The sequence below is a fragment of the Takifugu flavidus genome, unplaced genomic scaffold (assembly GCF_003711565.1).
Source record: "Takifugu flavidus isolate HTHZ2018 unplaced genomic scaffold, ASM371156v2 ctg584, whole genome shotgun sequence".
Taxonomy (NCBI): Eukaryota; Metazoa; Chordata; class Actinopteri; order Tetraodontiformes; family Tetraodontidae; genus Takifugu; species Takifugu flavidus.
In genome coordinates this window covers 571-12152 of record NW_026622197.1, presented here as the reverse complement: position 1 = coordinate 12152, position 11582 = coordinate 571, and the positions used below count along the sequence as shown (strand labels likewise).

The 11582-nt window shown below is 51.2% G+C and overlaps 1 protein-coding gene and 1 long non-coding RNA gene across 5 annotated transcripts; one reads left to right on the top strand and one right to left on the bottom strand.

Moving 5' to 3' along the window:
- Positions 1 to 6238: 6238 nt before the first annotated feature.
- Positions 6239 to 10193, top strand: LOC130520912 (uncharacterized). 2 transcript variants are annotated; one of them, XR_008949106.1, is made up of 4 exons: positions 6239 to 6319; positions 6774 to 7558; positions 9077 to 9906; positions 9937 to 10193. It is a non-coding gene; the product is annotated as an uncharacterized LOC130520912 (long non-coding RNA). The 2 variants fall into 2 exon arrangements; XR_008949107.1 differs by lacking the exon at positions 6239 to 6319 and having other exon boundaries at positions 7041 to 7558; positions 9077 to 9171; positions 9622 to 9906.
- Positions 8146 to 10675, bottom strand: LOC130520911 (CD209 antigen-like protein E). Of its 3 annotated transcripts, none has more exons than XM_057024604.1 (6): positions 10544 to 10675; positions 10374 to 10475; positions 9738 to 9977; positions 8793 to 8935; positions 8595 to 8698; positions 8146 to 8471 (listed from the first exon to the last, which is right to left on the bottom strand). In XM_057024604.1, exons 1-6 carry the CDS (start codon positions 10611 to 10613, stop codon positions 8309 to 8311), a joined length of 822 nt encoding a protein of 273 aa, XP_056880584.1. In that variant the 5' UTR covers positions 10614 to 10675; the 3' UTR covers positions 8146 to 8308. The 3 variants fall into 3 exon arrangements, with proteins under 3 accessions (XP_056880584.1, XP_056880585.1, XP_056880586.1); XM_057024605.1 differs by having other exon boundaries at positions 9738 to 9913; positions 10370 to 10475; positions 10544 to 10672; XM_057024606.1 differs by having other exon boundaries at positions 9738 to 9883; positions 10370 to 10475; positions 10544 to 10672.
- Between the last annotated feature and the right edge of the window lie 907 nt (positions 10676 to 11582).

Below are 11582 nucleotides of genomic sequence, written 5' to 3'. Positions count from 1 at the left end.
CACACACACACACACACACACTTATGGAAGGTGCTGTAACAGGGCAGGAACGTTGTTAAACCACAGCTTCACAACAGCCAGGACACTACAAACAGCGAAACCACCATTTTACAGAAAAAGACGTTGGACTGAAACAGAATTCTAGCTGAAGTGACCTTTTTTTCATTAAAACGACTTTGACCTGTGTCATCCGTGAACTTTCCTTTCCTTTTTTTAAATAATTATCCGTTCAGCAGTAAAGAAGCACCTTGATGCCTCCTGCTGGCTGGTTGCAGCGCCACACTGAGAACCTCCCCCAAGAACTGCTTACGTCCAAAAAGTTTGCTGAATTTAGTTTTTAAGGTGAAAGCGGACGGGAACCAGACTCACGGAGGACGCCGACGACCACCAGTCCGGTCAGCAGAGCCAGACTCAGCAGGCCCAGACAGGGAAGAAGGTACCAGCTCAGGCTGCTCTCGGAGCTCCGGGAGCCTGAAGGCAGACAAGATCAGAGGAAAGACAACAGTGGTTCAGGCCTCCGTCAGGCTGCCCCGGCTCACCTTGGCGGGGCGCAGGAGGGTCCGGCTGTACCGATTTGAGATAGTCGATGTTGCCGTAAATCTCTTCCATGGCTGAGCGGCCGCTTCACCTCTGAACAGCTGCACGACAGCATCTGAGGAAGTCGTCGACTTGAAATACCACAGAAACACCCACCATCACGTGAAGCTGTGAAGGAGGCGCTGCAGCCTCTCTCACAGTCTAAAAACTCAGTGGTCAAATGTTCAGGAAGAGACGTGAGAACCAGTGTTGGAGAACATGGCCGCTTTAATCAAGTCAGAATGAAGCTTCGCAGAGATGAACAATCCCAGAGGAGAAAACAACAACGCTCACAGAAATATTTTCAACTTATTCTTTAGGCGCAGCGACAAAAATGATGATAAATGAAGAGCTGGGTAATAAAACACGTGAGGAGGCTAAAAAACATCCTTGGATACAAGCCGAGTCATTATTTTAAAAGATTTGCCAAAGCTGCTTATAAACCATGTGTAAAATAAGGTTAAAAACGTAAAACAGGTGGGATAAAAGTGTGATGCTTTACTGGGAACGACGCCATGGACCTCGGAACTCTGCAAACTTGTGGATTTAGATGGAAAGGATGCTTTTTAAATCCTATAATGCCAGGATTTAAAATTCACGCTCTCAACCTTTTCTTGACTGAGGCAGCGTGGAGCGTGTGTCGGGTAGCAGAGGAACCTTCCAGTCTGTGATCTCGTAAAGGCTCACCAGGGCATTTATGCTTGAGCCAGTGCAGAGAGTCACCCCCACCCCAGTTGCCGACAGCAAGGGCTTCGCTCTTTCCCCAGTTTACCCTCGCCGCCGACACCATGGAAAACCTGTCCGTTATGCGATTTAAAATGTTGATGTCCTGCTGATCTCTAGTAAAAACAATGACATCGTCAGCATAAGCAGATAAAACCAAGTTTCCAGTAAAACCCGATAAAACCAAACCCTGAACATTTGCACGTATTTTGATCAGGAGGGGTTCCAGGGAGAGCGCATAGAGCATCCCCGACAGGGCGCAGCACTGACGGACACCTCTATTCACCCTAAAAGGAGCACACAAGCCACCGTTGAACTTCAGGACACTCTCAATGTCACGATACAAGACCTTGATCATGGCTATCAGAACAGCGCTGAACCCAAACCTCTCCATGGTTCTCCACAGAAAGCTGTGTTCAACACGGTCGAAGGCCTTTTCTTGGTCTAAGGAAAGGAGACCAACCTGCGTTCCCAATGAACTGGAGACTTCCAAAATGTCCCGAATGAGGTGGATGCTATCCACCATTGACCTGCCGGGCACACAGTACGTCTGGTCCCGGTGGATGACGTGTTCCATGGCCTCCCTCAGCCGGGTGGCCAAGGCCTTGGAGAGGATTTTGTAGTCCGAGCAGAGCAGGGAAACGGGGCGCCAGTTCTTGATGTCCTGCAGGTTCCCCTTCTTTGGTAGGAGGGCAATTACTGCCGTCCTGCAGGACAGCGGCAGGGAGCCAGAGTGAAGACTTTCATTGAGGACGTCCAGGAGGTCTTGCCCCACGATGCTCCAGAATGCCTTGTAGAAGTCCACCCCCAGTCCGTCGATGCCCGGAGCCTTCAGGCTCTGCATGCTCTGAAGAGCAGCATACACCTCCGGGACAGACAGGGGGCGTTCCAGCTGACCATTGGCCTCTTCTGGCACCTGGGGCAGTCCAGAGCAGTATTCCTCGAACAGTTCATTGTTCTCCTTATACTCACTCCTGAACAATGAGGAGTAAAAGTCCACCGCCCTCCTCCGGATCTGCTCCGGCTCCATCAGCTCCAGTCCTTCCTCCGATAGTAGGGAGTGGATGACCCTGCTCTGCCCACGCTTCCTCTCCAGGCCAAAGAAGAATGTCGAGGGGGTATCCATCTCTGCGATGTCTTGGATCCGGGACCGCACTAGCACGCCCTGTACCTTAGTGTCTAGCAGGTTGGCCAAGGCCATCTTTTTGGTCTTGAGGGCCTCCAAACACCCTCGATCTCCTCTGGACTCACAAAACTGCTCCAGTTCCACAATCTCGGTCTCCAGAGCTTTGACGATTGATCTGGTGATGTAGCGGGTGACACTGAGAGTGTGCTGCTGACACAACAACCTGATCTGAACTTTGCCATGGTCCCACCACTGTCTTAGACTGGTAAAATCCTTCTTCCTCTGCCTAAAACCAGCCCAAAAGTAACTAAAAGCCTCCTTAAAACCTCTGTCGGCAGTCAGAGTTGAATTAAAATGCCAGTAGGCGCTTTTAGGGCGAATGTCCCTAACTAGCACGCAGCCTAAAAGCAAAGAGTGATCTGTAAAACCCACTGGTAAAATATCACACTTTTTAAAAGTACTAAAATGGTGTTTACAACAGTAAAAGCGGTCGAGGCGAGCCAAAGAGATGGTGTCGTCTCTGATGTGGGACCATGTGAACTGTCTGTGGCTCGCATGCATCCTTCTCCACACGTCCACCAGACCATGGGAGCGGACCAGCTGCCTCAAATCAGACGAGCTAAGATTGTTTAAAACGTTGTTGATTTTCTCTAAAAAGAGCTTCCTCTCTGCACCGTTGTTGGGAGCATAAATATTAATAAAAACAACCGTGAGGTGACTAAAAGCAGCTTTAACTAAAAGGCAGCGTCCCTGAACGACGTGCTCCACTGTGACAGCAACTGGGTTAAAAGACCTGGAGAAGAGGATGCCCACCCCTGCACTGACCGTAGTGCTGTGGCTTAAACCCCCCCCCACTCTCTCCTCCAGTCGGTCTCATTGCTGTCACTGCTGTGGGTCTCTTGTAAAAATAAAACATCTATTCTTTTGCTCTTAGCCGTTTCATATGCTTTGGCCCTCTTTCTTGTTTCTCTAGCCCCGTTAATATTTAAACTTCCCACCTTAAAATTATTCATTAAAAAGTGAGGGGTCTAAAACTACGGTCTAGGATGGCTATTAAAACACTAAAAAAGGCGCCACACTGAACAAAACCTCAATTACACAACTCTCTTAACTTTTAAAATCAATTTTCTTAATCTAAAAACTTCCTGGTCAGTAAAATCTGACTCCAGTTTATTTCTAAGATGATGTTTGACAGATGTGTAAAATAACTGTTTCTCGGGGAAGTGATGTTCAACTTTAACCCCTTTTAAGTTTTTTGTTTCCACGAGGAAACTCTTAATCATTTTTGCTGTGTATGGGCTTTCATCGAAGGTTCCGGATTTCTGTGTGTGTGAGAGCTCGCTCTCATCAGACACACATTCTTCCCCATCACTGCTCTCAGCGAGCTCAGGTTTCCAGAATACTCTTTTCCCGAGCAACCAACTGGCCTTCGCGCCCACCTCCGCCAGTTCATCTTTCCTTTTTGGGCGTTTTTGTGGAACAAGAGTCCACGCAGCCTCCTGTTCCATCAACTCAACACCGTCATGCACCTGTCCCTCACCACCTTCACCTACCGGTCCCTCGCCACCTTCACCAACCTGTCTCTCACCACCTTCACCAACCTGTCTCTCACCACCTTCACTTACCTGAGCCACCACACCCACCAGTGCACCATCAGGCTCACTCACCTGACCCTCACTCACCACCTTCTCACCTGCCTTCTCCTGTCCACATCTCCCGATACTCTCCTCTGGTCCTGCCGCAGTGGCCCCCCCGGGTCCGCCCGGACTCCCGGCACCGGACCGGTCCGGGGCGGGCTCCCGCCCTTCGGAACCGACCGGCACCGAGCCGGCCCGGCCCGGACAGGCTCTAATTAAATGACCCTCCTCACCACAGCCGAAGCACTTCATGACGGAGGAGGACGCGTATAACATGTAATCAATTTCTTCCACCTTGGGGGGTACGTTGGACAGGGTGATCCGGGTGGAGGGCTGCGTCAGCGGCAGCACCGCCTCGAATCTCCCGCCAACGCTGATCCCCGTCTCCACCAGCCGGTTCGCCTGCTCCACCTTGTCCACAAACAACAACACCGCCCCGTTCATTCGGCGGCCGACTTCACGGACCCATGTCCGATTTTCTCCCCCACAGCGAGGGCTACCTCCTCCACGGTATACAGAGACGCGGTCCCCACCTTAACGCCATGTCTCCGCGTTAACCGGGAGAGATCCCCGCTCCCGGCGTCAGACGCCAACCAGCCAGACAAACCTGGCTGATTCCACCCGACACAAACCTCAAATCCCCAACAAAACACACAAAAAACACCACCAACAACTAACCAACCTAATAAACCAACAATTAACCGAACAACATAGGCCGAAACCTCGCAAAAGTTTGAAAAATTCTCAGAACAAGAACGCTCTCAGCTCCACGCGCTCCACTGAGAGAGAGAGAGACAGAGAGAGAGACAGAGACAGAGAGAAGGAGAGAGAGACAGAGACAGACATGGAGAAAGAGAGTAGGTGCTTTAACAAAACAAGAACCACGGTGGAGGTGAAAGGTGCCCACACTGACCTGGCTCTCCTTCTCTGGGTGTTTCTCCACCCACATCCTGGGCAGGTGGACCTCAGCCAGACGGATGGACAGCTGGAACCGTTCTGGACCCAGGACTTGTCCAGGCAGCACGCTCACCACTGCTTTACAGTCGGTCCTCTGAAGGATCAGAGCAACAACGTGGTCTCAGTGGAACCTCCGTCTGCAACGGGCTCGTCCATGAAGGGATCCAGTTACCTTGATCTTCACGCGGTGAGTGATGCAGCCCAGGCTGCTGATCTGGTTGGGCATCTGCACCGACGCGTCCAGGCTGAACTCTCTAAAAACCACCAGCTTTTTTCATGCGGGGAGCGTGTCGCGCCGGACTCCCGAGTCCTCACCGGTCCAGGGGGACTGCAGCGTTTTGAGGACTCACCGGTGTTCCGAGTTCCCAGCAGTCCAGGGGGACTGCGTCTGGTGTGGGGACTCGCCGATGGACCTGGGACGGGCGGACGCTGCCTCCCGATCCCCCTGCGGTCCAGGAGGACTGTTCCTGTTGTCAATGCTCCTGTTCCAGTGTTCCTGTTGTCCTGGAGGGCCGCTCCTGTTCCTGTTCCGTGTCTCCTGGAGGACCGCTCCTGCCCCCTTGCAGTCTAGGAGGACTGCCTCTGCCCTCAGTGTCTCGGGGCACGTTCATGTGGGAAGCGTGTCGCGCCGGACCTCTCGAGTCCTCGCCGGTCCAGGGGGACTGCTGCGTGTCGAGGACTCACCGGTGTTCCGAGTTCCCGGCAGTCCAGGGGGACTGCATCTGGTTTGGGGACTCGCCGATGGACCCTGGACAGGCAGACGCTGCCTCCCGATCCCCCTGCGGTCCAGGAGGACTGTTTTCTGTCGTTAGTGTGTGCTCCCCTTCCCTGTAAATAAAGCCTTTGACCTCCCCACCACGGTGTCCTGGCCTGCGTTCGGGTCCGCTACCACCATGTATCATAACAGAACACCCCGGCCAGTGTGGACCCGGCGGGTCAGGATGGTGGAGCTAAGGACACAACCCTTCCCTTCCCCTCCCCTCCCCTCGTCGCCTCTGCTGTGCTCACCTTGATGGTCCTTGTTGGGCGCCAGGAGGCGCCCCGTTGAGGGGGAGGTAATGTTGGGATTTCTTGTTTGTGTCTGTCTTTGGCCTGCAGGGTGTGGTGTTGAGCACAATTGGGTGCAGCTGGCACTGCAGGCGGGCGCACCTGTAGGCAATTTACATCTTTCTGCCTATTTAAGCAGGTTGTGCCTGCCAGGACTGTTTCTGTTGTCAATGTTCCTGTTCCGTGTCTCCTGAAGGACCGCTCCTGCCCCCTTACAGTCTAGGAGGACTGCCTCTGCCCTCAGTGTCTCGGGGTTAAGTAAACACATTCTTCTCTGACCTCATAACACAGTATAGCAAAACAAATGGCCTAGAGTTCAGTTATTTTCAAAGAGGAAAGTAGGAGCTTAGCCTCATGGAGCACGTTAGAAGATCAATCGGGAGCCGGAGCACATCCTCGTTAGACGTTGCTGATACAGGGAAAAAAAACAGGACATCTATCACAAGCTGATGACAAAAGAGCAGGAAACATATGGAACAGGTGTGAGATGGCGCTAAGCTAGCTGAAGAATAAGTTGAGGTCTTACAGAAGTCCAGGCCTGCAGAGAATAGATACACAGGCTTCAGATACTACAGCACGTAAATAACAAAACCTTCCTTCAGTGAAAGGAGGGGAAGGACTGAAGCTAAAGAGTGCTCAGATGACTAAGGCTGAAGGTTTTGCTTGTAAATCAACACTTTTTTTTCCCCTCCTCTCTCCCTTCTCAGGAGCGGTCCTCCCCATCTCGAGGTTTCTCCGTATAAAACCCTCGTCATACAGGAGCTCGGGAAGCTTCTCCACAGGTTGTGGCGACGGTGCAGACGGACAGAGGACACAGACTCACGCAGCCTGTCCAGCTCCTCCGTCCTGTTGGCCAGGCTGGCGTTCAGCTGTTCAGCAGGGCTCTCTCCTCGGACACCTGAAGAAGTTCGCCAGCACAGGTGAGGAGGCGCTCAGACAGGTCGGTTCTGGTGGCGGCGAGTTTGGTAGTCGAGAGGTGAACTGAGAGCAGAGCGGACACACACACACACACACACACACACACAGAGACACACACACACACACACACACACACACACACACACACACACACACTTATGGAAGGTGCTGTAACAGGGCACTAAATAATTGGTCCACTATCACCTAAAGCAGCTCTGGGGCCACCTGGAACCACGAGAAGAAGTTCCTATTTTACATATTGTTTAAGAAGAAGCAGCTGGTGCTTCCTGTTGTAGCAACAGCAGAAACGCTGCAGGTCACAGAACAACGACCGACAGTTTACTGAAGGAGTGGAGCTGCCTCAGACGCTTCACAGACACAACAGACGGTTCCTTCTTTGGACCTCAGCAGGTTCTGCTGTTTCAGAGCTGTGATCAACTGCAGCAGGTCGCCTGCAGGGGGCAGAGGTCAAGCCTGCACCCTGGTATCAAAAGGCCTGCTTTGATCTCCTGGCCACACCCTCTCCCTCGCGACAGGAAGATACTACAAAGGATACTGGTGCTGCCATCTACTGGTGAGTCGAGGTACTGAGTGATAACAGACGCTCGAATGTAGCTAAAAGCGCTTTATATGTCAACCCCCCCACCCCCATGACACAGAAGAAACAGGAAGCACTAAAGTATAAAAAACTAAAGAAATAAAACAATATTTGAGAAAAACTCCGGCTAAAATAAACATGAACAAGCATAAAAGAGCAGTTAGTTAAAAGCTGAGGTAAAAGTCTCAGGAAGTCTGACGGGAACATCGATTAAATGTGACGGGTTAGATAAATAAAAAGTAGGTTAAGAACACGAGATAAAAAGACAAATTAAATAGGCGGGAGCTTGTTTTCGGAAATGTCAGCGTTCCCGCCGGTCCCTGAGCTCCTCCGGCAGGCTGTTCCCCATTTGGGGGCCATCAAAGGGAAGAGATGAAAGGCCGTGTGGGAGGATCAGAGGGTCCAGGGGGGGTCCGAAGGGTCCAGGAGGGCTCTCTGGGCCTCAGCACCGACGACCCAAACGAGCATCCAGGGGGCCCGTGTCACCGCCTCCACCGGACTCGACGTTTGACCTTGTATGACCCCGTCCTCCAGAGCTGGAGAAGGTGGAAGCGGAGACGTCATGCCTGAAGACGGCTGAACTTTATTGGAGGAAACAGCTGCGGAACCACCAACATTTGAAAATAACACTTGTTTCTTGAGAAACTTCCTCATATGGGTCATCACACCTCAGCTAAAGAGCAGCAGCACTTCCCTCTGCACCTTAAAATACTCCGCTTGGCTCTTCTAACCTAATTTCTTCTCACAAACCCACTGAAGAGGTTTGTTACATGAGATATCGTTCCAGTTTGCTTCCCAGGTTGTGTCAGCGATGTACAAGTGTGCACAGTCCTCTTCGCCCCATTTTGGGTCGTTGTTCCCATTGTCCGGCTGTTTTTCATACCAGTACCTGTAGAGCAGGAGGAAAGTGACGTTTCAAGGTTTCATCTCTCATTTTATAGGAAATACTGATGTGGGTCTCCCTCTGTGGGTGCTAGCATGTTTTCCACACCAGCCAGGAACTGACAGATACCCTTTGGTCAGCGGGTTGCCGTCGGTCCATTTCCAGGTTCCCTCCGTTTCCACGTCGTTCAGGCCGATCCACGTGTCTTTCTTGACGTTTTTGGAGAGGAATTTCTGTTTAAGGTAACAGAAAACCATCAGGATTCTCTGCACGCTCGCTAAGAAACGCACCCTGACACGCCGGCGAGGGGGAACAAACGCCACCGACCTGCTCTTCAGAAGTGTCAACGACCACCAGATCCGCTCCCACCTGTCGGCAGTTCTGCCTCGAAGCCTCCCAGGACTTGAGCTCGCAGGAGAAGAAGTAGCAGAAGTTGTTGAACAACGTCCAGCCGATCCGGCAGCTTTTCTCTGCGAGACAGATGAAAGAAACCCAGATGTGACTCCAGATGTTCGTTAGCAGAAAACCCGCTTTTATTGAGATTTAATGCTACTGTGGTAAATTTCTGTGATGGTCGTCGAGAGGTGCTGATGAGGAAGGAATCTTCGCAGACACCGAGCTGTGGCTGCAGTTTGCCCAGGGAGGTTTCGTGGTCCAAATGGTGAAGACCTCCGAAGTGCTCACTTCGATAGCCCCTTCTTATATGGTTAAGTAAACACATTCTTCTCTGATGACCTCATAACACAGTATAGCAAAACAAATGGCCTAGAGTCCAGTTATTTACAAAGAGGAAAGTAGGAGTTTAGCCTCATGGAGCACGTTAGAAGATCAATCGGGAGCCGGAGCACATCCTCGTTAGACGTTGCTTATACAGGAAAAAACAGGACATCTATCACAAGCTGATGACAAGAGCAGGAAATGTATGGAACAGGTGTGAGATGGCGCTAAGCTAGCTGAAGAATAAGTTGAGGTCTTACAGAAGTCCAGGCCTGCAGAGAATAGATACACAGGCTTCAGATACTACAGCACGTAAATAACAAAACCTTCCTTCAGTGAAAGGAGGGGAAGGACTGAAGCTAAAGAGTGCTCAGATGACTAAAGCTGAAGGTTTTACTCGTAAATCAACACTTTTTTTCCCTCCTCTCTCCCTTCTCAGGAGCGGTCCTCCCCATCTCGAGGTTTCTCCGTATAAAACCCTCGTCATACAGGAGCTCGGGAAGCTTCTCCACAGGTTGTGGCGACGGTGCAGACGGACAGAGGACACAGACTCACGCAGCCTGTCCAGCTCCTCCGTCCTGTTGGCCAGGCTGGCGTTCAGCAGGGCTCTCTCCTTGGACACCTGAAGAAGCTCGCTAGCACAGGTGAGGAGGCGCTCAGACAGGTTGGTTCTGGTGGCGGCGAGTTCAGACAGGTTGGTTCTGATGGCGGCGAGTTCAGACAGGTTGGTTCTGATGGCGGCGAGTTCAGACAGGTTGGTTCTGGTGGCGGCGAGTTCGGTAGTCGAGAGGTGAACTGAGAACAGAGAGCAGAGCGCACACACACACACACACACACACTTATGGAAGGTGCTGTAACAGGGCGGGAACGTTGTTAAACCACAGCTTCACAACAGCCAGGACACTACAATAACAGCGAAACCACCATTTTACAGAAAAAGACGTTGGACTGAAACAGAATTCTAGCTGAAGTGACCTTTTGGTTTCATTAAAACGACTTTGACCTGTGTCATCCGTGAACTTTCCTTTCCTTTTTTTAAATAATTATCCGTTCAGCAGTAAAGAAGCACCTCGATGCCTCCTGCTGGCTGGTTGCAGCGCCACACTGAGAACCTCCCCCAAGAACTGCTTACGTCCAAAAAGTTTGCTGAATTTAGTTTTTAAGGTGAAAGCGGACGGGAACCAGACTCACGGAGGACGCCGACGACCACCAGTCCGGTCAGCAGAGCCAGACTCAGCAGGCCCAGACAGGGAAGAAGGTACCAGCTCAGGCTGCTCTCGGAGCTCCGGGAGCCTGAAGGCAGACAAGATCAGAGGAAAGACAACAGTGGTTCAGGCCTCCGTCAGGCTGCCCCGGCTCACCTTGGCGGGGCGCAGGAGGGTCCGGCTGCACCGATTTGAGATAGTCGATGTTGCCGTAAATCTCTTCCATGGCTGAGCGGCCGCTTCACCTCTGAACAACTGCACGACAGCATCTGAGGAAGTCGTTGACTTGAAATACCACAGAAACACCCACCATCACGTGAAGCTGTGAAGGAGGCGCTGCAGCCTCTCTCACAGTCTAAAAACTCAGTGGTCAAATGTTCAGGAAGAGACGTGAGAACCAGTGTTGGAGAACATGGCCGCTTTAATCAAGCCAGAATGAAGCTTCGCAGAAATGAACAATCCCAGAGGAGAAAACAACAATGCTCACAGAAATATTTTCAACTTATTCTTTAGGCGCAGCGACAAAAATGATGATAAATGAAGAGCTGGGTAATAAAACACGTGAGGAGGCTAAAAAAACATCCTTGGATACAAGCTGAGTCATTATTTTAAAAGATTTGCCAAAGCTGCTTATAAATCATGTGTAAAATAAGGTTAAAAAAGTAAAACAGGTGGGATAAAAGTGTTGATGCTTTACTGGGAACGACGCCATGGACCTTGGAACTCTGCAAACTTGTGGATTTAGATGAAAAGAATGCTTTTTAAATCCTATAATGCCAGGATTTAAAATTCACGCCGATATATTTAAAAACCAAACGGTGCCATGTTGCTCTGGACCACCAGGGGGCGGCAGAGATACTTTGGCTCCAGATATTTGGAGTAGTAGATGATTACCAAGAAATGACGCAAGCGAGGGTTTTATGTTTAAAGAGTCGATCAGAACCATGACTCTGGTGTACTGGTGTCCTCCTGCTGCCTCAGGAGGAACCAAAGTACCACCATCAAAGTACCAGCAGAGTCCAGCGGTTCTCACCCAGGGAATCGATGCCTTTGCTCTTCAGGAACACGTTGGCAAAAAGGTCAGCGTTGAAATTTAGGAGTGTTCCCAGTTCGGGGGTTAATTCCCAGTAGCCATCCTGCAGCCCAGAGAGCGTGGAGGCGTCAGGAACAACGAAGGAAAGAAACAGCCGGCTTT